At 41.2% G+C, this 27,056-nt stretch overlaps 1 protein-coding gene across 1 annotated transcript in view; it reads left to right on the forward strand.

Moving 5' to 3' along the window:
* The first annotated feature begins 681 nt into the window (after positions 1-681).
* The window catches only part of SLC39A8 (solute carrier family 39 member 8), a 67,959-nt gene continuing 41,584 nt past the window's right edge, over positions 682-27,056 (forward strand). The window contains exons 1-2 of the mRNA XM_016223583.2: positions 682-969; positions 24,508-24,670. Of these exons, the coding sequence (XP_016079069.2) occupies positions 682-969; positions 24,508-24,670 (451 nt within the window). The remainder of the gene's footprint in view (positions 970-24,507; positions 24,671-27,056) is intronic.

The raw sequence follows: 27,056 nt of genomic DNA on the forward strand, positions 1-27,056 counted from the left end.
GGCAGTGCAGCTGCGGGGAGAGTCCCCACGTGCTGCAGAGGCGGGGACGGGTCATCCTCCTCTTATCTGAAAGGGTGCGGGGCGGGACGGAAACAAACAGGCAGACGCGCGAGGTGAGAGGTTAGCGGGCTAACCTCGGCCTCCCCACCAGCTGGCCCGGAGCGGGGACTGGGAGAGGGAGGGTCCCGCGCAGACCCCAGGGCGCCCGAGGGGGCCGCCGCGCGCTCTTCCCGTCTGAGTTCGCTCTGAGCGACTTCGGCCGAAAGACAGGAAGGGGGGTCCCCCGAGAGCGCGGTTTGAGTTCTTTTTAGGCACCGGCGCTGGCTTGGGGCTTTATATCCGGGAGGAGCCGGAGCCACCACCACGCTGTCAGCAAACCCGGGCCGTCTGCAGACCTGGCTCCCGGCCCGGCCGCGCGTCCGAGGGCTCCGGCCGCGCGGCGCTCCCGGGGCCGGCCGGTGGCCTTTATCTCTGTCCCCCTTTGTCCCCTTTATCTCAGGCTCTCCAGGAGGACCCGGGCCTGCTCCGCCCACCGCTCCCCACCGCGCGCGGCACCGCCACTTCAATGCCCCGCAGGCCGCCCGCGGCTGCTCTTCCGAAGGCTGCGGAGGACGAGGGGCGCCCGGTGCGCGCGCTGACTCGCACCCGCGCCCACGCCTAACCCGCGCGCGCTGGGCACCGATGCCGGGGCGCCCGGCGCGACCCGCTGCGCTCCAGCCCGCCTCGGGCCCGCGGGCGGCGGCGCCTTCCCGGATGGCCCCGGGCCGCGCCGTGGCGGGGCTCCTGCTGCTGGCGGCGGGCCTCGGGGGCGCGGCGGCGGGCCCCGCGCTCGCCTTCAGCGAGGACGTGCTGAGCGTGTTCGGCGCCAACCGGAGCCTGTCGGCGGCGCAGCTGGCGCGCCTGCTGCGGGAGCTGGGGGCCGGCGGCGCGGAGGGCGGCCCGCGGCCGGCGCAGCTGCACTTCAACCAGGTAGGGCGCGTGGGAAAGGGCGGGAGAGAGCGTGTCCTGACGTTTCTGCACGCAGGAGGCGGGGGCGGGGGCGCTGCTTGCCCCCAGACCCGGCTCCCTGGCCGGGGTTGCGGGGCTGAGCCGGCCAGAAATTGCAGCTGATGAGCTGGGACTGTGAGATTTTGTAGAAAAGTTTACCAAGTGGTTTAAGGCGGGAGAGCACCTGACGAGGATGCTTCTCCAGGGAGGACGGGCTTGCTTCAGCTCGCCCGGCGCTTGCTCCCAGCCGCCCGCTGGGGGCCAGCTGCCCGCCTGTCGCGCGGTCCCGCCTGTCCTGCGGGCGTCGCACGAGGCCTGTAAACCTGAAGGGGCTTATCGCCCAGGGAGCCGTTAAGGTGGTGCCCGTTAGTAAATTTCAAAACGGATGACATTCTAGACGGTTACCTATTGACATAACACAGGTTCCATGATTACTTCTTAAAATTGTGAAGCAGGCAAAGTGCACTGCTTTCTGCACCCTCCCCAGACTCCTCCCCACTTTTCAAAAGTGCCAACTCAAGTGCCTTGATTTTTTCCTGCCCCCCTTCAGCCCTTGCTGGGGAGAGAACGGATGAACAGTATTATGCAGTCTTTTTCATATTGCTCCTCACTTGGGGCCCATGTTAGTTTATGCTACAAAGACTGTTTGCGGTCCAAGATGTGTGGGGAACGCTGCGCACTATTACCGCACTCTTGAAAACGGAGCGTTTCCTAAGGTGTCTGACCTTAGATTACAGTCAGGGAAACTTGAATCACATGAACTCCTTGCTACGGACAGGATAGCTAGGCGGGCATTCTTTTTGTTTGCAATATCCCACCTCGATTAAAACACACGGTACTCAAGAAGAAGAGCTTTCTGACGCCGGGGGTGTCGGCGGGGGACCCCCCTTTGAACTAGAAGGGTTCTGTGGTTCACTAACGCGTGTTCCTTAATAAACTATAGTTCTGGCTCTGTCAGGGTTTGATTAAACATTTGATTTCATGTCTAAGACATATGTTAGCAAAACTGAAATTCCCACATATTTTATTAATATTTGGAAAAGTAAACAAAGCAAACAACTTCTTAAGTATGTTCCATCTAGTTGTAGTCTCTCGGAGCGCGGAAACAGCTGAGCTGACTAAGGTATTTCTAGGTGGGGGTAGGAGCGGTCACATGCTTGGGGAGAAGCTTGGGAACTTGCAGCTGCGTATCTGTGGCCCACACATTGTTTTGACTTAAATCATCTCCTTATCTCGAAGTGTCTGGATGTGTTGATGAATTATGAAGAGACAAAGGACGTCTGAACCGCCTCTTGGCAAAGACTGGAAAATATGTCTAAATTATTTTAAAAAATTGGTTTAGTGTATTAGCAATAGGATTCCCAGTTTGCAAGTAAGTAGGGTGCCTCGTGTTGACACTTTGTTTCTCATTCTCACATTTGCATATCTACCCTCATTATGGCCTTTGTGGGCATCAAAAAGAGACGGGAAGAAGCCCATAATTACTTTGGAAACAAAGGGAAGCCAAGGAAAATTTATCACTTAATCAGGCCTAACAAATAACAGTTTGATGTTCTAAAAAGTCCTGATGAAAACAACAATCATCAAACAAAATGATGACAAGCCAAAAAGATTCCAGAAGAATCTATTAATTTGTCGGCATTTATAACTGCTCCAGCAGGAAACTATCCAATTTGGAGCAAAATTTAGGGCCCTTAATACCTGCATACCTTGAAGAATGCAACTTGAGTCTTCTCACCTGTAACAAAGTAGAATAGATAATGTATGGGACTATTGTGAGAAGCTTGATTTTCTGACTTTGAAAGAGGCCGAGAAAATAGAACTTATTTCTATTTTATTGAATCTTCTATGGGATCTATTTGCAGATGACATTTTCCTTTGGATGAGGGCTGTGATATTTCGTAGTTGAGCTTACCTCAGGTCATAGACTACTGTACTCTGGAGGTTTGCTAGACAATTTGGGAGGTTTTCTAATATTTTTTCAGTATTCCTAAGTACTGTTCAGTTAACTTGTTGCTTTGGGAGACTAAAGTGACTGAAGTTCAAACTGGTGACAATAGAACTACTTAGTTTTTATTGTTTTGCTTCATGGATACTGAGATCAGGTAAAAGAGGTGATGGACACTGTGAGAGGAGGGAGCTCTTCAGTTCATTGGGTCTGGGAGGTGACCAGTTATGAGTCTGATCTGTGTCAGGGGGTTCCTGGAATACACAGAGAAGTCCCAACTGAATGCATGCTTTGGGTGATTAATTTAGGGGGGTTGAAGATGGCCCCAGAGCTTGTTTATTCAGATGTTCCTTTCTCATTCTCCAAATGTTCTTTTCATCTTCTCTTCCAAACACCTCACCTCCAAGGTCTTGTTGTTGACACTGATTAAACAGGTTGATAAAAAAGAAGACTTCCATTCTCCAAATTATCACACTAAAGTGATTCAAATAAATCAGTCTCCCAGGGAGGGTTATTGGGGTGCTGGAGAAGTGGGACTGGGTGTGGTAGGTGGGCCTCTGAGGCAACCTTTGTTTCACTCCATCACTCAACCTCACACTTGGCTTCACTCTCTCAGCTCTCTTTTTTCTTTTGATATGCAACCTGCGGCATTTCTCCTGCATCATTTTTTCTTTTTCACGTTCCTATCACCTGCTTGCCTGAACATTGTTTGTAAAAACCTCTTTCAATTCATTTTCCACCTTCCTAAAGCAATACGTGGAGTATGCCTCTCTCCTTGGAAGACTCCTCTGCTTGTGAGTCCGAGTTTTAAGCCTGGCACTCAAGGCCCTGCACCTCAAGGTTGACCCTGAGAAGTCAATGTACCTCTGCAGACCCAGCACTCACTAAACAAAGCTATTCACTTTTCTGTGGATTCACCTTATATTTTGCTCAACCACTTCCTGCACCCTTCCTGTTTCCAACTGGAATGTCCTTCTTTTCCTTGAATTGCCCTATCGAAATCCTACATTTTTAATGGCCCAGTTACCCTTTGCCGCTACTCCTCCATAAAACCTTTCCAGAGTATCACAGCCGGCACTGATCTGCTGTTTTCTCTCTTTTTGAATAACTGAAATGTTTTTATTATGCTAATGACACAACCATTTATGTGTTCAACAAACGTTTTAAATGACTACTGTACTCTAATTAGAGTGGTCATTTTAAAGTACAAATCTCACCATATCACTCATCTTAGTAAAACGATTAAATTCCTTCAAGATAAAACTTCAAACACTTTAATGGGGCTTAAGCCCTTTCATGACCTGGTCCCTGTATGTTTCTCAAGCCTTGTCCTTTGCCACTACGTGCGGTGTTAATGGACTGCCTGCTGTTCCTGGCTTTTCATACACACCTGCTTATGCTTCAGGTATCGGTTTAGACATTACTTTTCTGAGAAGCCTTTCCTGGTCTGCTCAAGGGTTTAGAAGGAGCCCCTTTATGTGATTCTATATGAACTAATGTCTATGCAGTTCTAACATATTATATGTTCCAATTATATTATAATGTGTAAATAATTTAGTATATATTACAATTTTCTGTTTATATGGCTACAGCCTTCCAACTTCCTTACCTCTGCCAATGATTTTAAACAAATGGAAGGGAATGACCTAACTTTTCTGTCAAGTGGCTAGTGTAGTGCCTGGTACATAACATGTTTTCATTATGTGTTTTTTGAAGGAAGGAGTGAAGGTTGCTTAATATGAATAAGATAATTTGGGCCCTCGAATGACTTCTCAGTTTACTGGGGGAGGTATGACTTATGCACACGCAACTATAATGCACGATAGGGTAATACGTCTGATTAGAGAATTACAAATGAAAGTGGAATGGGATCAGACTTGCATTTTCAGAAAATTCACCTGCATGGGAGTGTGGGAAGTGTTGGAGTGGGTCAGGATGGGCACTAAGGAGGACACTGCAGTGGTCTGCATGAGATGTAATGACTGCTTGAACCTGGAGACAGTCAGTAGGTAGCATAAAGGCTCTGCCTTTTTCTGGAAGAGTAGGCATGGCTGAAGAAGAGTAGGCATGGCTGAAGAGTAGGCATGGCTGAAGAGTAGGCATGGCTGAAGAGTAGGCATGGCTGAAGAGTAGGCATGGCTGAAGAAGAGTAGGCATGGCTGAAGAGTAGGCATGGCTGAAGAAGAGCAGGCATGGCTGAAGAAGAGTAGGCATGGCTGAAGAGTAGGCATGGCTGAAGAAGAGTAGGCATGGCTGAAGAGTAGGCATGGCTGAAGAAGAGTAGGCATGGCTGAAGAGTAGGCATGGCTGAAGAGTAGGCATGGCTGAAGAGTAGGCAAAAGAGCCCCAAGATAAATATTTTCTGCTGCAGTCTTTTGCCAGCTGTGGTCATTTAACTATCGTTAGATCTTTTTCTTCATTAGCTTCTAGCCTGATGACTCCAGGGGAGAGGCAGTGAGGTAACTCTTGGTTTATTTCAGTGGATGGCCAGACTAATGGTATGTAGCAAACAGAAAGTGTGTATATGATTCCACAGACATCGTATGCATAGCTCGCTGTCATCTACTGTACTTTTAGCTGGGGCGGGGTCATGATGGATTAGATGAGGGACGTTATGAAAAGCACTGACCATGGACAGAGCAGAGAAAGAACATCTGCTCTTTTTAGTCTTTATGTTCTGAGAAATGGTTGGGGTAAATCTTCTAGGAATGCCTTCCAGACTTCTTGTTCAGATGAGAAACTGGAAGGGTGAGACAGGAAGGTGGGATGGAGGGCGAGGTTGCACTTGGGTCCTGGTTATTTTTTCTTCAAGACAATGGACCTGTTCTGTCTGATCTGTTATATCACTCTCATTTAGGTTGACTGTGTACAGTGCAATCATTGTTTCCAAGAGGTTTTGGGAAAATGAGGGATATACATCATTTGACTATGATGTTGTCCGATGGTAGAGCAAAGGTGTAATGGCCACTGTAAGGAGAAGGCATCTTCAGACCAAAAAACGAAGCAAGCAACTCGGTAGACTATAACAGAATTTCCTCAAGGTCAGTTTACTTACGGAAAGATTGGGTTAGAGCAGAAAAGACAACTGTGCAGTCTACGCAGATTATTCTTTGCTAACAGACCCCTGCTACAATACTTTTTTAGTATAACTCAGGTACTAATGATTGACAAGACAAAGGGACAAAGAATGCCTTAGCGCCAGGGGCCGTACCTCCTGGTGGTCTTATGATAGATAATTGCTTATAATCGATACTGTTACCAGTTTGATACTTATTACAGTTGTCATGCCATCCCAGCTGTTATGAACAAATGTAGTTTCTGGCTACATTTTAAGGAACACAGAACACCATCAGCTAGAAAGCTTTGATATACATGCTAATGATAGTGAGGTTGGTCAAAGGTCATAGCATGCAATTTAAAAATGAAATAAAATCCGGGACCCAGAGATGGAGTTGGTTTTGTTCCAATCTACATCGATACAGATGTCAGGAGCACAGTTTGCCTCCATGTCAGGACCTGTGGGAAAACATCCTTCCTTCTTTCCACATCTAACTCCCAAGCTTGGACTGTCACCCACTACCTAGGAGTCACATGAACTTTTGTACACAACATAAATAATTATAGCAAGGAATTATTGGTCTTTTTCTCTGTGACATAACTTTTCAGAAGTTTATTTGTATTATCATATTACATACAACAATCTTATAATAAACATACCGTTATTATCTTTCTTTTACACATGAGAAAAATGAGGTGCCGAGAGGTTCAGTAACTTGACCAATGTCACACAGAAAGTGGTAGAACCTCAGGCAATCCTAAACATGCGCTGTAGTGGGTTTTTGAATTATAGGCTAGGGAATTACACTCTGTAACCAGGACAACCACTATCTCAGATTTTGAACTGTGGGTTGAAGTTACTAATCATCCACCGCTCATCCAGCTCCACTGCTTAGTCGCATGAAGAGAACAGTGCTGACTACAGAAACGACACTGGTGATGATGGGTCCTTGTGCTCAGACAGCTTGTATTTTGATTAAGAAATAAGAATGGAAACTTGAGAAAAGTATGCCAGGCAAAACTGCTGTAGTTAAGCGATCACTGAAACATATTGTAAGACATATCACAAGGCCATAAGTGACTAATTGTTCAATGGATACTGTTGAGAGCAGGTGGTGCTAGTTTAAAAGGGTAAAGGATCCTTTTGGGAAATGCCTCATAGAAGAGTTACAAATCAGCCAGTTCTCCTTTTAGAGAATTCTGCTTATCTGGTTTGGTTTTTAATATATTCATTGATTGAACATCTGCCTGTACCAGATGTATTTCTACTATTAATCACAAAATGGACTTTCCTGTGTGTTCCATTCAACACTCTTTTATAGAATGAAATTTTCACTTATTCTTTCTTATATGATGATTTTTTTTTTTTTTCAGAGAAAATATTTTGGCAACAATAGTTTTCCTAATTCTGAGTTTCTAAAGATTTCCTGGAGGAAATCATGTTAATCCGGGTGTTCTTTTATTTATGGAGAGACTTCAAATATGGGAGAAACACCTATGTCTAGTATTAAAACATTCAGTCCTGTTTTCACTCTTATTCTAGAAGGATTTTGCCAATGAATCTGCTCTTTCTTCTGGCAGTGTAGAGAGGAAATCCTCCTTTATCATGCCTGGGAAGTAACTGCATCACTGACGGTGTAGCACTAGAGAAAATGACCTGTGCATGGGCCACAAGGGGATGAGTTGTAGCAGTGAGGGAAGAGTAGGTGCGCAGAGTACTCTAAGGGATTCCTAATTCACTGTATGCTGCTAGGTGTGCGTCTGAGCTCTTTCACACACTTACTGTAAGGAGAGAGGTAAACTTTTCTCCTTAACTGGATTAGGTCTTTATTTCTCTCTAGGGATGTTCAAAGTAGAGTAGCTGGGTGGGAAACCCCATATTCCTGTTTCCTGGAGACACTCATTTTGGGAGATGGTGAGGGGCTGAGGCTTCATTTTCCCATCCTAAAACCCATTACTCTTTAACGATTATTGTAGTTTTAGATGCTGGGTTTTTTTCTTGAAATTTAATGTACATTTGAATCCCCAGTGTTATCAATTTCTTATCAATGATGATAGGAGTTGGGGGAGAAACATAGGAATATAAATAGGAATAGAAAATAAAGCCTGAAGTTGAGAAGGACTGACAGTCCTCAGCGGAAAGAAAAGCAGCCCCATAACGAAGGCAGTTTAATGTCATTGGTAATAAGAGTTTGTGAGTTACTTGTATGCAAAGTGGCATTTCCTCAAGGAACTGTCCATATTACTAAGTGCAAACAGTTAATATTAGGATAGTTTACAATGCAATTTTTTTTTTTTTAAATGTTACTAAACTCTAGACAACCTCAGAAACTTTGTAGTTTTCAGAGAGTTTTCCCATTTCAAACCCCAGATAATGGTAGATTCCTGTTTGTAATTGAAACCAATTAATTTATTCTCAAACTACTCCCAATTTTCTGTTTCTGGAGCCAAATGGGTTCATTGAGTCTTAAAATTTATTTCATCATGAAATGAAACTATCATTGAATTACCTTTGTGATGATGGGATTTGGGAGCATAGAACATCTTCAGAATGGAGCCTCGTTGAATTGGTTTCTGTCTCCTTCCAAAGCTCCTCTGTTGTTTTTCTTGGCCTGAAGTTTAAGGGGAACAAAAACAAAAATCTGTGAATCCAGATCAAAGGCGTTAACCTGAAAAGTAATATTATGCCTTCCAAGTCCAAATACTTAATATCTTGACTTCTTCCTAACTAACTGAATAGTTAGAGAAAAACAACACAAAACAACAACACAGTGAGCATTGATAAGGCCCCTAAGGGTTTAGTTTTATGAACCTAATTAAAAAATAAACCAGAGTTAGCAGTTTATTTGGTGAACTTCTTAGATCTCTAACTGTAGTAGAGAATAGTTCTGGAGTCAAAGAGACCTGGGAGTTGAAATTCCAGTTCTTTCACTTACAGCTGAGGGGTCACAGGCAAGTGACAACCTCCTTAATCCTTAATTTTTACATCTGTGAATTGAAAAAAATGAACCTTACTTATAGGATGGTTGTTTGAACTAAAAAATGAGAACAATAATAACATTTACTATATTTTAGACACTTACATATTTAGTGCATTACATATGGTAACTCAAACAGATATTTTTTTTCATTACCTGAATTAATTCAAGTAATAAATAACCAATAAAAAAAGACAACACATATAAAATACTTAGCTTCATGCCTGGCTCAAGTTACATACTCAGTGCATCATTATTATTACAATACTGTGCTCCTTGATATAGCTATACCGGCCTTAACAAAATTGTCTAAGGGTTGAGCACTTTAGGGTCAGTCAACTTATAGAGGACAGCGTTGCTATAAAAACATAGCTAAGGTTAAGAAAATGAAAAGTTCAGTGAGAGCTATGTCAGCCCAGTGACTTTGTTTTCAGTGTTAGTTTCCATGACAACTCTCACCTTGAGAAAGGCTTTTATGGTTTTCCTCTACTTCCCTTTCATCAAACAATAGTAATGAATTTTTGAAAATGTAAACCTTAGATATGGAGACTAATGAAATAATTTGAATATTTCAATATGTGTTGAAATTCTGAACATTCTCTTTCCTCCAACAGGACTTCTGAAGCTGTATTTAGGAATTGGTTATGTTTTTGTCCAAAATTTATATCACTACTGAAATGTGAAAGGCTGAAAGTCCATATTATACTTCCAGAAATTGATATCATTATGGTTTTAAATTTAGATTTACATCAGGACCTCTGTATAGGTTTTGCAAGCTGAAAGAATCCAGGGCATCCCACGTTCAGCTGACCTTGTTAGTTGGTAAAGCAGATAAGAGAACAGGAGTCACTTTGGCCTCACTGGGAGAAGTGAGATGTTTCTCTTCAGGGACAGTGGAAGAGAAACATGTCAGATGAAAGGGGACGGTAAAACCAATATGCTACTTTGGAGTCGGGTAATGGATCAATATGTATATTGAACACATGTACTAGAAAACACACAGACCCGTTTGTTAATGGATGCATGTAACTGATGCCAGGCAATTGAGTCTGTATATCAAATCATCCTGCGCTCCAGTTTTCTTTAGAAGCAGGTATCTCAGAATCTAGGTATATTCTACACCTACACATATTAATGAGAACAGCTAGACACTGGCTTTGTTTCTAATCTTGAGATGAATGCCATTTAAGTAAGTGTCCTAGGTAGGGCCTTCACGCTAGCAGAGGAAGCTGGTCCTGTCCTAACAGGAATAATTGCTAATGGTTATGGTGCACTGATCATGGGCCAGGCATTGTGCTCACTGCTTTCTCATGCACCGCCCCATGAACCCGTCTAACCCCACAGGGTACATACTCCATGTATTCCCACGGGGAAACCCAGTCTCAGCTCGGTCACATATGTCATGCAAAATCATAGCTCGGAAGCAGCAGAGTGACTAGTCCACTCCAGAGTGATGGGACTTCAAAACCTATGCTCTTTTTGAGAAAGCAGACCCTGAGTCTGGAGCCTTGACCCAAAATAAATGAACAGACAAAATAGAAACAAACTCATAGATACAGAGAAAAGACTAATGGTTGCCAGAGGGGAGGGAAATTGGAGGGTTGGGTGAAAAAGGTGAAAGGATTAAGAAATACATATTGGTAGTTATGAAATAATCATTGGGATAGAAAGTACAGCATAGGGAATATAGTAAATAATATTGCAGTAACTATATATGGTGTCAGATGGGTACTGGAAATATAGGGGGGACCACTTTGTAAAGTATGTGATTGTTTAATGACTATGCTGTACACCTGAAAGTAATACAAAATAATATTGAATGTAAACTGTATGTGAAAAAAAATAAAAAAAGTAAAAATTAAAGAAAACAAAACAAAACCTATACTCTTTCCACTGTTGCTCCTCATGCTGAGGACTATAATCCCACCGAGGAGCTGGTTTGTTTTCCAAAAGCCAAATGCCTCCTGTTGTTGTTCAGGTGCCTGCATGTGAAGGCAGAACTGATGCCAGTTTCTTGAAGCCACTGAGAACTGGACTATCATTTAAAGCAGGAAGGTGTTTTCTGTTGCTATTCCTCTTGTTCCAATAAAATAAGAAAAAGATTATCATTATTATTTTCCTTGCTGAAGCTGTCTCTGCAACAGTCAAGGCTAGCTCTAAAACCTGGTATTATTTTTCTGCCTTACAATGCTCTTTCCTGATTATTGACTTTTGACACTCAAAACAGTATTGTGAGAGAATTAGGACATACCAGTTTCTCTAGAAACTGAGGCAGAAATAAGTCATTTGGCAAGAGTCACCAAGTGCCCCCATTTGTCAGGGAGAGCAGGGGTTTCAATTTTGAATCCTCAGTCCTTCTCCAATGGGCTGGTTTCAGGCAAGAGGCTGTGTTAGTGGGGCCCGCATGCTATGAATCTGCTGAATATCTCATGGTCTGTGTGCCCCACTTCCTGTATATAACTGACAGTGGATATTTATGAATTCCTATTTGATCTCCTTACCTTCCAGTCACTCCTGAACATGTTATGGGGTGGCTCTGTTTCCAAGACTTTCTTGAAATTACCCGACAGGATGTCACCTCAAACCTTCTCAGTGCTAAATGCAATGGGTGTTTCTCAGCCCTTACCTCTCTGTTAATTTTGATGGTGTTGAACACAGCCTACTTGAAACACACCCCTTTCTTGCCTGTAACTGTGCCTACCTCATTTTTCTTACCTCTCTGGCTGCCGCTTTTCAATTTCACTGTCCTTTGCTCATTTAAATATTGGTGTTTCTTAGGGTTCTATCTTGAGCCCACTTTCTTTTAATTTTACACACTTTCTCTGTAGCACCCCAGTCACTCTTGTGCCTGCAGTTACTACCTCTCTGTAGATGTTTTCTAAATAGTTTGGCTTGGTTCAGATTTCTCTCATGTGGTTCAGCTTTACACATACTATTGCCCATTGATGTCTAATTCTCTCCCTTCCCCAATTCTATATGTCTAAACCTGCCCTAAATGGAACTCATCAACTCCATGCTTTCTCCATCAAAACCATCTGGTAAGCCTGCCTGATGCTTTGTTAAAGGTTCAGGAAGATATAAAAAGGAATATGTCTATCCTCTCTAGAAGTTCATGATCTTACTAAAGAGCTATGCATTTTTAGGAACAGATGATAATTCATGAAAGCACACAATAAGTCTAAACAAATAAATACTATTGGTGTAGGAGTCTGGAGAGGAAGGGGTGAACATAGCAGTGGGAAACAGAAGAGATGTGGGCCCATGTAGGGCAGATAGGAGTTGGACTTTGAGAGGAGGCATATCTTTGAGAGAACTCTAGGTGAGGGTAACAGGCCATGCAAAGTCACAATGTCTGTAAAATACAGGACTCACTGGATCTGTTTGGTTAAGATAGAGAGATCGAGTATGCTTTGGAGGATGGTAAAGGGAATGGAAGACTGAAAACAGATAATTGAGTTTCTTCAGTGTTAGGACTTTACAGTCTTGGCAAAAAGAAAGTTGTGTGTGTGTGTGTGTGGGGGGGGGAGATGTGGAGTGTAAGTAGAAGAGTGACAATGGCAGAGTTGCTGTAGAAACAATCTTGTGGGCCTGTAGGCTAAACTGGATGAGATGTGGATTCAATAAGATTGATTAGAAGCACCTGACTCGTCAGTTAGGCGGTATATAAAGGCCCTTTTGTATTTATTCTTATCTGTTAGACCAAACCTTTGGGATTCAGAACACTTTTGTACTGAAAATTATTGAGGACTCCAAACAGCGTTAGTATATGATTTATATCTATTGATATTTGCAATTATAGAAATCAATGTTGAAAACATTTAAAAATATTTATTTATTAAAAATAACATTAATAAACTCATACCATGTTAACTTTTAAAAAATGAAAAATAACTATTTTCCATGACAAAATAATTAGAATGGCATTGTTTTACATTTTTGCAAATCTCTAATATCTGGCTTAGTAGAAAACAGAGTCTCATATATGCTTCTGCATTCATTCTATTGCAACATATGTCATATAACCTCTGGAAAAATCCATTGTTTACTCATGAAAGAATGAGAGTGAAAAAGGAAAGTGCAGTCTTAGTAATATTACAAAAACAATTTTGATCTTGCTAATTCTCTAGCAGGGTCCTGATAACCCACAGGGGTCCCTGGACCACACTTTGAGAACCACTGTGCTAAAAGATTATTACATAGTTGGGCCTGTGATGACAAGGCTATTCCTTATATGCAAAGATGAGATGGCTTTGAAGGATGAGCTCACTGCTTGTGGCATCCACCCCAGCCCTGAGTTGAAGAGGCATGACTTCCACACCTTATCCCAGAGGCACTGAGTGGGAAGTCCTTGGTGAGTGGCAAGGGATAAAGGCCTTTGGTCTTGGCAGCAAGCAGGAGAAGGCCTGTGGGGCTGCCTCCCAGGTGATAAACAGTAGGGTGGCCCTTACCACCTGGAGGTGGGTCAGGAATCAGGAATCCAGGCTATCTGTGCTCTGACACCAGGCGGTGCTGTGAGGGGTGGGAGGGCCTTGAGAAACTGACTGTGGATTGGAATGAGGCTGAAAACTTGTCAATGGCTCTGGTAAAGTCAGAAAACTTTGTAAACATCTTTTTAAAAGTAGTAATAGCTTTTAAAATTTTGTTTTCTTTAGTAAAATGAAAAAATAATTCCAACTTGTCTTAAGTGTGTTTGGAGGAACCAGGATAAGAGATTTAACCTTCCCTCCCCCATGATTTAACTTTGTTTTTCTAATTGAAACAAGGAAACATGTTATGTCTAAAACTTTGGCAAATACAGAGGAGCAGAAAGGAAAAAGTAAAAATCACCCATAATTTCATCTCCCAGGGATAAACACCGTTAACATTTTGAAGCATGTATCTCTAGATTTTATTTAACCTTATTTATAGTAGTGGTATCATTCAATACTTGTTGTTTCGTAATAATTCTTTTCCCCTTAACAATGTATCATAAAACATGGCTTCTTTCTCTTTTAAATAATATATCTAGGACAGGCAGTTTTTGTCTCCTCTTGAGGACGAGTTTTGAGAGTGAATGTGAGCGTGCACATGTGTGTGTGTGTGTGTGTGTGTGTGTGTGTGGGTGTGTGTTCCTGCATGTGTGCACCGTGGGTAAGAATGCGTCCGCACCCCAGTGGCTTCAGTAAGCAGTGTCAGAAACATGAAGGAAAAACAGAAAAATGCAGCTCTGAAAACAGAGTTGGGATCACTTGATTAAGCGGGAAAAAGTTGAAGGGAAGTTTGGTAACGGGCAGTCCAGTGCGTAGATGTGAGGAGCACGATCCGGGAGGCCGGGCGGGGCACGCTGCTGTTTGGTATCAGCGAGCCTCCAGGTGGAGCCCTCCGTCACTCCTGCTTTGAGCCGCCTTTGTCAGGGCCCAGCAGGGATTCCAGCGCCAGTGTGAAGTGTTTACATCGCCAGTTTCGAGACATTGTTTCACTCACCTTTGAAGGGATAAATTAATGGGACGACTCACTTATTTCAGGGTCAGAAGTGGCCTCCCAATTGTTAAACTCAAACTACCCTTTTAAAGTTTAAGTTGTTCTCTTGTGAACTGTGGCCAGTTTCATATCTGAAACACTCTGACGTGTCCTTACTTCACTTTTTGCACTTCTTTTGCTTTTTCACCGTTTTATTTAGGTTACTACTATGAACTTAAACTCGTTTTGCAATTGATTTTGAAACACTTTCAAGGCAAGTGAGGGGATTCGTTCATTCATTCACTCATTCTTTCCTTTAACAAGTATTTACTGAGTTAGTGTGTGCCAGGCACCTGGTATTATTAGTGTCAGTGTCAGTAAATTCTAAGGTAGAGATGACCTCCAGGACGCCAGAGGTTTCTTCCCCATTAAATAATTATTTTGGCTTTTTACCTTTTCTTCCTTTTAATACTTTCTTAACAATCTATGGCCAGTCATACTGGTCTCATAGTTGTATGGTTCTGTGACAGTAGCTCAGGTGAATGAGTCAACAAGCTGGCTTTTCTGCTTGAGCTGCAAAATTACGGGGTTTAAAACAATAATGGGGAAGCACAGCATTCAAGGTGGCACACACCCAGACAGTGTAGGTCTGATGATCCTGTTACAGGGTACTTCACGGCAGTGTCAGCAGCCTTGGGCATGCGGCAGAGGGTGTTGTGCCAGGCTGTGCCAGGCTGCTTGAATGTGGTCATTGTGTCTGTTCAATATTTCGGTTTGAGTGATGGACAGAAAGGCTTATTGGAGGGCAAAGAATCACGATCATCTTGCATTTCTTTAATTCTCACCACGGTGAGAAAACTCGGCTGATGTTTGAATTGTTTGAATTGGCTGATGTTTGATTGTTTTTGAAGTTTCTCTTTGGGTGGGATGCCAAGTATGGTCTAAGAGTCATTTAATTGTGTGACTCAATTCACTCTCATGGGCAACAAATACATTCCTTGCCAGGTCTAACTGGTTCTCTCTTTCACGATCTGTGTTCTTCTCACCGTTCAGCCCACCAAAGTCTAGGAGGACAGCAGCAAGAGTATTGACTTCGGAGTCCGATGACATAAGAGGACCCTGATTTGAATTCTGCCTTTGATATATATAACCTTGAACAATTTATCTTTCTAAGACATGATTTCTTCATCCCAGATTTTTCCTAAAATCTACTTTAGTAGTTGATGTGGGGATTAAAGAAGATTATATATGTTAAGCCTATAGCTTTTATATGTTTCCCAAAACTCTTATAATAACTATTGTTTCTAAAATTCATTTGTCAACTAATCGTATACTTACTTGCATTTCTGATTTCTGCCTTAGGTTTTTGTGGTTCATGTCTTATCTCTCTAGCCATCAGAAGCACTGAACTAACATTTTAGACTCAGCACACGTATCTTTTCCTCCAGGAACCTTCCCTGACCTCTTCCCCCTTCCCTCTCAGTACGTTGCACGTATCTTTATTATTTTACTTATTGCATTGTATTATAGTTATTTGTTTTGTATCTTTGTGTTTTACCTACTAACTGGTGAGCTTATTGAAGATGGAACCATATCTTAGTCTCAGCACCTACCAGAATACCTATCCCAGAGAAGATGTGAGCAGATGAATGATGTGTTTGATGAATGAATAAATGAACGAGAGTGAGAGAGGAGTGGAACTGGCTCACATGACAGCAAAATAGATGGAGACTTTGGATGGATTCTTTTTTCAAAGAACCAGAGGCCCGTCATTCACCTGGGGTATGGTGAAGGATGGCAGATTCCAGAAGGTAGTTGTAGTTCTTGCTGAAAAACAATAGCTGTGACCGAGTAGGGTAGAGAAGTCAGTAAAGAAAACAATAAGCTGTTTTGCATACTAACTAACATCTGTAAACCTCCTTTTGCCCCACCCTGTGTGTGCTTCCCCAAAGTTCCTCTCTTCTTTCTATACTCTCTCCTGATGGTAGCCGCCACTCCCACTCAGCTATTATACCCTTACAGAAGAGAGCCAAGTCCATCTGATTTATTTTTGCCACCGTTATTTAGATCTCTTGATGAAAGGTATTATTTGTTTGTCTTTGTACTATAGGAGTCCCCACCTTGTCTGCAGTGTCAGTTACCCATGGGCGACTGTGGTCCAAAAATATTAAATAGAAAAGTCCAGAAATAAACAACTTACAAGTTTTGGATTGTATACCATTTTGAGTAGCATGGTGAAATCTTCCACCACCCCGCTCTGTACCGCCAGGGAAATGAATTGTCCCTTTTGTGGGGGCAAAAAAATTACTTTTACTCCCACCTTCGAAGTTCATCTAGCTGGGCTAATAATTCAAACAACATACAGCAGATTAACAGGAGAAAATACATTTTTAATATGTACGCATGGGGAATTCACAGAAGCATAAAATTGCTAAGACAGAGGAAAAATTGAGGATATATGTCATTTTGGACAAAGAGAAAAGGGGGAACTAGATCTTAGATTTTGAAAATGAGAATGGTTGATTCACAGGTAATTGAGGAAGAACAAAGTACACATGGCAGGCAAATCCCTGCCAGGCATCCCAGAAATGCTGGGACAGGAGCTGATCCAGCCGCCAGGATCAGGCCCTTACCTGAAGCCCTCCCATGTGCCATACTCAATTCAAGTTAAGCTAAGGCGAACATGCTAAGATTTTCTTCCAGAAGCAGGCCTTTCTATCTGAATCTCTTTGGCAGGAAAAGGGGAGTGTCAAAGGTTCTTGCTGAGTCTTTTGTTTCTTAATAACCAGCTTAAAATCAATGTACCAAAAGGCACAGTTTTTGGGGGTGGCAAAACTTTCGTTTCCTTCACTTCGTCCAGCATATCTATGCTGTATATGTTCCCGGCCCGTTAGTTACTTAGTAGCCTTCTGCATTGTCAGACTAGCTGTCATGATATCAAAGTGCCTGTGTTCAAGTAACTTCTATTTTACTTAATGCCCCCAAAGTACAGGAATAGTGATGTTGGCAGTTCAGATATGCCGAGAGAAGCCTCTAAGGGCTTCATTTAAATGAAAAGGTAAAAAGTTTTGACTTAAGGGGGAAAAAAAATCTTTGTGTGCTGAGGTTGCTAAAATCTGTGGTAAGAATGAATCTTCTATCTATAAAATTATGAAGAAGAAAAAAGAAATTTGAGCTAGTTTGCTGAGAGAGACCACATTCACATAACTTTTATTACAGGATACTGTTATAAATTGTTCTATTTTATTATTAGTTGCTGTTAATCTCGTACTCTGCCTAATTTATAAATTAAACTTTATCATAGGTCTATATGTATGGGAAAAACATAGTATTTGTATGGCTCGGTATTATCTTGAGACAGGCCAGTAAGCAAGGACAAGTGGAATAGGGAAACTGAGACAGATAGCTGAACAAACTGGCCGAGCAATTTGCAGTGGATACAGAAGGTCACCTCCCTAGAGATAACATCTAGGCTTCAGTTATATTTCAGCTCCAGACCTCGAAAAGCAGCACTTATCAGTTAGTGAAGACCACGACCCTGAAGGAGGGCACCTAGAAAACTGATGAATATTGTGCTGAAATCCTTCGCTCTAAGAGACCCACCTGCAAGAAAAGAGACAAAAGCCGCAAGGCAGAGGACCCAGTGTGCTGCACTCTCCCCCGGGGGAACAACCCTGCCGTTCCTTTTCCAGTCTTCTTCCCCCACAGGCACGAATCTCCTAAACTCTAAGAGACCCCATGAGACTTACAACCAGGGGAGCAATGAGCAGCAGCAGCTCATTCCAGGCTAATCCCAGAACCTGTCCCCAAGGCCCCCTTTTCTCTGACTTCTCAGAGAGCTAAGGCAGCCCAGCCTCGGCTCTCCTGTTGCTTCTTTTATGCTAAGCTGTTTCTTATTTTACTGTCCCCAGCTTTAATAATCATGCTTTCATGTCACCTGGACTTGTGCTGTGAAATTTTTCCTGCACGAAGTGAAGAACCCACACACTACCGGCTGGCCCTAGGCAGACCCACTCAGGGCCAGGTCCCCTTTCTGGTGGGAATCTGAGGTTTCGGGCATCCACTGGGAGTCTTGGAACGTATCCCCTGTGGATAAGGGAAGACTACTGTATTTCTTTCTTGGTGTCATCCTCCAGCTTCCCACACTTTCCACTTCTCCACTTAATATCATACCCTGACTTTTATGGCTCAGTAGATATTTGTTGAAAAAAGAGAAGAATTTATGTGATATGTAGTATAATTACATGGTTATTATACTTGGTATTGTTCAAGAAAACCAGAGCCTAACAGTAGTTAAAGCAATTAGAACAGATTTTATTTAAGAACTATTGCAGTAAGGGAAAAGGGGCATCAGTAGAGGACAGCTCTCAATGCTGGATACAAGCAGCAGCAGGGGCGGGGCACTGCAGGGAACATTACTGAGAGGAAACATCAGATGGAGGGAGGCAATTTGGTTAAACAGACCTAACAGGATTTTTGCTGAAGGCAGGCCAGGCTGATCAGATATCAAAGATGGGGGATTCTCTCTAAACTGACTTAGCAGAATTCTTGCTAAACCTGGACAATGTAGGCCCCGCAAGGACTGCTACGGGGCTGAGGCTTAGAGGGCTTAGAGAGCCTGACTAAAGTTCAGCTAAATAGAGAGTCTGTGTCGTTATCTGAGCTATGTAATTTTAAATCTTGCTTAAAGCCTTGGTATTTATTATAAGCAGATTTCAACGGTGTAAAATGTTCAGCGAAGAATTTGCTGTAATTATTCAACTATCACCTTTCCCTCCCCTCCCTTACCAGCCTCCTTCATTCCCACTAAAATATGTCTGGGAAAGAAGAAATAAAACTCAATCCCCAAAACCATTGACTAGTCAGAACAGGTGAGGAAGGAGTGGGGAAAGCAGCAGAAGAAATGTGTGGAACTATTTGTGAAAATGATTTTTAATATAATTTGAGGTCTCATTTATGATATGAGTTTAAACCCCCTTACCTCTTCTACTACTTTACTTTGGTTTGTTGTGTGTATAAGGCCCACTGGAGATCACCTCGATGTAGCAAGAGACTAACAAATAATAGTTTAACTTAAAATTGAGGAAATGTCTTTAAGAAAAAGTCAACCCACTGAACATTATGGCATCTGCTGGCTAGAGTTTGCCTCTGATAGCACAAAGCTCAAGAGGCTAGAGAAAACATCAAGGGCACCTGAGAATAGCAGTGTTGTAAAAACAAATAGAAGAAAAGTTCAGTATGTAAACTTGAAGATGTTGAACTGCTCATGAAGTTTTTTTTAAGGCAAATACTGTTCTGGCTAATCACCCATAGTTGTTCATCTGCCCGTGTCCTTTGAATCCTACTAGTTTAAAATTTTATCCATTGTTTGTTTTGGGGGTAAAGGGGTGTGTTTGAAGGATGTTTGAACTTCCTTAGTGGTTCTACTGGTTTGGTTGCTGCCCTCAGAACTTAGGCTCTCATCCTGTTTGTCCCTGCTCTGGGAAACACTGCCTTTTCTTAGACAACTGTTTTCTTTGTTTCAGGTTCAACGTTGTTAAATCAAAGCATAATAAAAGTCAATACGCACAAATCTGTTGCATTTCTAAACACTAATACCAAACTATCAAAAAGAAAAATTAAGATAACAATTCTATTTACGATTGCATCAAAAAGAATAAAATACCTAGGAATAAATTTAACAAAGGGGGTGAAAGACCTATATATTGAAAACTACAAGACGCTAATGAAAGAAACTGAAGAAAACACAAATAAATGCAAGATATTCTGTGCTAATGGATCACAAGAATTAATATTATTAAAATGTTTATCCTACCCAAAGCAATCTGTAGATTCAGTGCACTCCCTATTAAAATTCCAAAGGCATTTCTACAGAAAAATAAAAAATAATCCTGAAATGTGTACAGAACCACAGAAAACTCTGAATAGCCAAGCAAATTTTGAGAAAGAAAAACAAAGCTGGGAGCATCATGCTCCCTGACTTTAGATTATATTACAAAGCTGTAGTAATTAAACACAGTACGGTATTGGCAGAAAAACATAGATTAACAGAACAGACTAGAAAGCCCAGAAATGAAACCATGCCTATATGGTCAATTTATAATAAAGGAGTCAAGAATATACAATGGGGAAAGGACACTCTCTTTAATAAATGGTGTTGGGAAAACTGGACAGCTACATGGAAAAGAGAGAAACTTGACCACTATCTTACACCATACACAAAAATTAATTTGAAGTGGATTCAATATTTGAATATTAGGAGCTGGAACCATAAAACTCCTAGAAGAAAACATAGATGGTAAGCTCCTTAACATAGGTCTTGGCAATAATTTTTTAAAATCACACCAAAAAGCTTCTGCACAGCAAAGGAAACCATCAACAAAATGAAAAAGCAACCTATTCAGTGGGAGAAAAACTCATACAACTCAACAATAAAAAGAACCAAACAGTTAGATTAAAAATGGGCAGAAGATGTGAATAGACATTGTCCAAGGAAGACATACAGATGGCTAACAGGTACATGAAAAGTTGTTCAAATCGTGAATTCTCAGGAAATGCAAATCGAAACCACAATGGGATAGCACCTCACATAGTGGCTATTATCAGAACGATAAGAAATATGTGTTGGTGAGGATGTGGAGGAGAGGGAACCCTTATGCACTGTTGGAAATTTAAATTGGTGTGGCCACTGTGAAAACAGGATGGAGGTTTCTCAAAAATTAAAAATACAACTACCATATCGTCCAGCAATTCCATTGCTGGATATTTATCTGAAGAAAATAAAAATACTAACTCAAAAAGATATATACACCCCCATTTTCATTGCAGCGTTATTTACAATAGCCAAGATATGGAAGCAACCTAAATATCCACTGATGGATGAATGGACGAAGAGGTGGAACCTATGTACAGTGGGATATTACTCAGAAGACTGAAATCTTACCATTTGTGATAATATAGATAGACCTTGACTGCATTATGCTAAGTGAAATAAGACAGAAAAAGACAAATGCCATATGATCTCTCTTCTCTGTAGAATATAAAACAAAACAAAACCAAACCAAACTCATAGATACAGAGAACAGATTGGTGTTGCCAGAGGTGGGAGATAGAGAGTGGGAGAAATAGGTGGAGTAAAAAAATAAAAATAATAATAAAATGAAATAAAATAAAAGTTGTTTAAAGACAAAGTAGGTTGCTGTACAAAATTATTTGTGTTCTACTTGGTAGATAGCTATTTTAAGTAAATCAGGCCTGCCATTATTTTTATTTTGCCACACTGATAGTATGCTCTTAATAGCCTATCCCCATTCTCATATTATAAGGCAAGGTCCAAAGTTCATTTCTCCACCTACTTACTCTCTCTTGAGATTGAGCAGTTGCCGTTGTCAAAGTGTTATCCGTGAGTGCGTGCCCAGCCAAAATTTCCATGCAGTTGCTGCACAGATCATCAAGATTCTAAGCTAACTTACAGTATTGATTATTTATTCCTTTGAATATTTTTTTTTCCTAACTGTATGTAGGAAAGTGTCTTTAAGGATATACAACAGGCAATTTGGGCACCCTTAAAGGTAGTGACTTTCAAACATTTGACTGCCATTTATAGTAAACAATTATTTCTTTGAAATTAAAAAAATAAATATTTTTTATTTAAAGTTGACATTCAATAGTGCATTAGTTTCAGGTGTACAGCAAAGTGATTAGACATTTTTACAACTTACAAAGTGATCCCCTTAATAAGTCTAGTACCCCCTAACGCCATACATAGTTATGACAATATTATTGACTATATTCCCAATGCCTCACTTTATATCCTTATGACTGTGTTGTAACTGCCAATTTGTACTTCTTAATCCCTTTACCCTTGTCACTCAGCTTGTAAAAAATAAATTTTGCATTGTGATCCCATGTACATGTGCATGGTATGTATGTGTGGCTGAAGTAAAATTTGATTAAACAGTACTTATCTTAGTTATGTGTGATACACTCTCTACTTTCTATTATTTTGTTTTTTACTTCCTTACAAAATGCTGACTGTAAGTGAACTTCCTGACCCACCAACAGGTCACAATTAATGGAGTCTGAAAAGGACTGCTTAACAGTCATCAAGTTTTAGGATGTCTTAGAATATTAATTCAGAGAAGGCTTTGGAAATGACCTGTCAGCAGCCTTCCCCTTTCCTCTTATTTTATGGTTGGAGGAAGTGGAAGTTGAAGTTCGAGCCGGGTAAGACTTCCTTGCAGGGACACAGTGCTGCTTTGTGTTTGTGCCACTACACCCACTCGTTCCTGGAGTCATGCAGTGGGCAGTTGGACCACAAGGACTCTGCAATTTTTGAGCCTAGCAATTATGCCCCTGTGTGGTTTCATGATAATGAATAAACTATATTCACTTTCCCTCCCCCAGTTAGCTATCGAGCTATTTCTCCCTTCATTAGTTTATTATCCCCTATTCTTGCCAAAGGGAAGACTATTAACAAAGCATCGAGTGTGCTCCCTTTTCTTCTAGGCATGGCACACAGCCGTCATTGTCAGGAACCCAAAGGAGAGTGTGGGTTGAATAAGAAACAGCTGTAGACACATACTTAGACTTTTTAAAAAAAGGTTTAAATGTGTATTTTCTTTAAGGCAATTGCACTCTTAGCTTTTGACAACTCCAAACCTCTTGGTGTAGTTGATTTTTTTTTTTCTTTTCATTTTTTTCTTCAAAACCAGTAGTGATCCCCTTTAATCAGAATTTTTAGTTTCTTTGCTCCTGTTGTGAATAAATTATAGCACTTATGGTCAAACAATTAACAAAAACTTTTGAGTTCTCAATATTATTCATAGTGTTTTAGTCAGCATGGGCTGCTATAACAAAATACTATAGACTGGGTGGCTTAAACAATGGGAGTTTATTTTCTCATAGTTCTGGAAACTGGTAGAGGTGGCGGAGGATTGGTATCTGGTTAGAGCTCTCTCCTTGGATTGCAGATGACTGCTTTTTTGCTGTGTCCTCACATGGTGGAGAGAGGGAGAGAGCTTCAACCAAGCTGTCTGGTGTCTCTTTAGATAAGTCTGCTAATCTGATTGGAGCAGGGCCCCACCCTCGTGACTTTGTCTAACCTTAATTACCTCCAAAAATCAACACATTGGTGGTTAGGGCTTTAATATATAAAGGTTAGGGGGATACAATCCAGGCCATTGTACAATGCTAAGATCTCAGTGGGGTTTAAATATTTTCTGAAGTATGCAAAGAAATGCTCTCAATTGCGCTTGTTAAAAACAGACTCTTCTATTTGAGTGAATAGATGTTTTCACACTCTATCATTCTTACAACATTCATTAGCAATAGTAATACATTTAATTTCTTTTACATTCTTAATAATGCGAGTATGTGGAAAATAGTTTATAGTTAAAATTTTCCCAAGAATAAAGTGATACCTTTAAAAAGTTTTTTTTTTTTTTTTGCAGAGAATTCCTTTTTTAATGAAGATTCTACTTCTCATTAATAGTTGAATTTCTAAATAGCACATCACTATTTCAAAACTTTAATATAGAAAAGCTTCCTAGCGTCACTGAGCAAAATACATGTTTTAGCCAACAACCCTTTCTGCTAAAGACATATTTTAAAACAACTTTTATATGACTGGATTATTATTGCTGTTTAAGAGGATGGATGAATCTCTTACCTGTGAAACTGTAATGGAGCCTGGTGTTTGTCTATAAGAAATGTTATAGAGAGCCACTCCAATAGCTCACACAAAATATTCATTTAAACTAAAGAAAAGCAGAGAGGGAAGATTGAGACTATTGAATCATCTTAAAGCCCTTTTGTTTTAAAGTCCTTGGAAACCCCAAACCAGTTGTTACTTTTTAGATTGCTATAGGTAGACTGTTGATCAAGAAGTTTTTTTGCTATTTTTCTGGTTTCTAGGTTAAAAGAGGTGTGGGCAATTTTACAGTTTTAGGGGGCCTATACATTTCTGTAGTGGGCTTTTGTATAAAGAGTTAGTGTTGTGTGTGTAGATGAAATATTGAGTGTCTCTCTGTAGTGTCTTTGCTTGAGTATTTTTACTGTATTAACACATATATGTTTACTTTGTTTCTTCTATTTCAGTGTTTGTCAGCTGAAGAGATCTTTTCCCTTCATGGCTTTTCAAATGATACCCAGGTAACCAGCTCAAACTTCTCTGTCATCTGTCCAGCAGTCTTACAGCAACTGAACTTTCACCCCTGTGATGAGCGGCCCAAACACAGTACAAAACCAAGTCTTTCCGAAGGTATGTTGGAAGCTTGTTCTTCCATTTGTTTGAAAGGTCTGTGGGCAAGTCTTGAAATGAAGTCAACATGCTTCTTTTTCTGCTTTATCACTTTTATTAATTTACATAGAACCCCTTGGTAAAGTGCTTGTGTTCTGTAAGTATTTAGAATAAGAATAATTAGAGCTCATTTAAGCTTCATAAATCATGCTCTTCTATTTGTGGGGTCAAAATTATACTGGGTACCACATAAAAACTTTACAAAACCCAGTTCTTGATTTAAAACTTATGTTTAATGCTGTACATATTGGATTACATATTAACTACCTGGTTCAAAACTGATCAGTTAATTTCCTTCACATTGTGCTTATAATATTATTTAAAAACCTGTCAGTTTTTCTGTAAGTGTCAGTAAAGGGACAGGAGAACTAGAGTGTCTCTAGATTAAACCTTAAGGTTCTGAGTTATCACCACTGTAATTTTCATAAATGAAAGAAAATGCCAGCATCTGTTCTAAGTGCCTATAATGGTATTGCCATAGAGACTACATTTTAAAGGATTCATCCGCTGCAAAGAATTTTTAAAATATAAGAAAACAAATGCTTGTTTACTATATAATATAGTTCACTTACTTACAAGTGCAAAATTCTTTCACAAATGAGATAAAACCAATTGTTCGGGGGTCTCTTTGCCATTTCTTGGTATTCCTGAATTGTTACCCTGCCCCAAGGTATTTCAATTCTCATTGTTTTTGTTTATTTGTACATTCAATACATGTTTATTGAATGAGTTGCTAAGCAGTGTTCTGTGTATTGAGGATTCAGTCATGAGCAAGAAGAAACATTTCCTGCCCTCTTAGGGGTTTATGACGTAGCGGAGAAGAAGCATGATAATCATTTATACAAACAAACAAATCAATAGTATGATTTCAGAGGGGTAAATGCTTTGAAGAAAATAAAGTAGGTCACAACAGAAGGAGATGGTGGGTGAGTGTGAATTTAGATGAGTAAAGGGAGGCCTTTCTGATGAGATTACAATGGAAGAGAGTCTTGACTAAGGATGGGGGACAGGGCCATGGCAAGATCTTTGGGGAAAGAGCATTCGAGGTCCAAGGAACATTCAGCATAAGCTTGGGAATGTGCTTGGCATATGTAAGGAGCAGCAAGAATGTCTGTGCATCTGGAGCATAGTGAACAGGAGGGAGGACAGATGGAGGTGACATCCTGGGGGAGCCCGGGGCCTTGTAGCACACAGCAAATTGATTGGATTTTATTCTGAGTGTGGTATGAAGACGTTGTAGGGTTCTAAATAGGGAGCGATAGGATTTTATTTGGATTTGTAAAAGACGGTTCTCCCTGCAATTTGAAGGATAGATGGTCATGGGGGAAGAGCACAAGCATGGAGATTTATTGGTCAGGAGGCTGTTGCCAGGGGTTGGTGTTCAGATGATGGGGACTTGGGCTAAGGTGGGAGCAGTGGGAGTGGGGAGAAGTGACTAGATTCAGGATTGATTTCAAAGCCCGTGCTAAAATGGTTTCCCTCTGGTTTGGATGTGGGGGCGGGAACAATGAATTAAGGCTCGAGTTCTTGAAAAGTGGATAGGTGACTGCCATTTCCCGGGATGGAGAAGACTGGGGAGAAGTTTGTTGTTAGAGGAAGCCAGTGGCGAAGATCAGGAGTTGGACACGGTCAGTCTGAGACACTGATGCAGACCAACAAGGAGAGGTGTCCAGTAGGCAGTGGCATGCACACACTGGGAGCTCAGAGAATAGGCAGAGGCTGGAGATGTCATTTTATTTTATTAAAAAAAAAATTATTTATTTTTTTTAAGAGAGAAAGGAAGGGAGAGGGAGAGAGAGAAACATCAATGAGAGAGAAACATTGATCGTCTGCCTCCTGTACGCCCCTTAATGGGAATCAAACGTGCAACCTGGGCATGTGCTCTGACATGGAATTCAACCAGTGAACTCTTGGTTCGTGGGCCAGCCCTCAAACCCTGAGCCACACCGGCTGGGCTGGAGATATGTCATTTTAAAGATGGCAGTTTGAAGCCGCCGGTCTGAGTGAGCGTATCTAACATGAGCATACTAGAGAGTATAAAGAGGGTAAAAACAGAGAATAAAAGGGAAGCCTTGACAAAGGGAGAGCCTGTTTTGTTTAATTTTTGGATTCCTTTTGAATGCATGATTACTCGGTTTCTGCCTGGGAACAACAGGAACAACAATAACAGTGACAAAAGTAATGAGTAAGCCAACTCTTACGTAGCACTTACCATGTTGCAAGTCCTGTTCTAAGTGCTTTATGCATGTCAGCTAAGTTGGTCTTCATACAACTATGTAATGTAGGAACCGCTGTTCTTATTTTGTAGCTGAGGAAACTGAGGCACAGAGAGTTTAAAGTCATGTGC

Source organism: Miniopterus natalensis, chromosome 1 (genome assembly GCF_054644295.1).
Source record: "Miniopterus natalensis isolate mMinNat1 chromosome 1, mMinNat1.hap1, whole genome shotgun sequence".
Taxonomy (NCBI): domain Eukaryota; kingdom Metazoa; phylum Chordata; class Mammalia; order Chiroptera; family Miniopteridae; genus Miniopterus; species Miniopterus natalensis.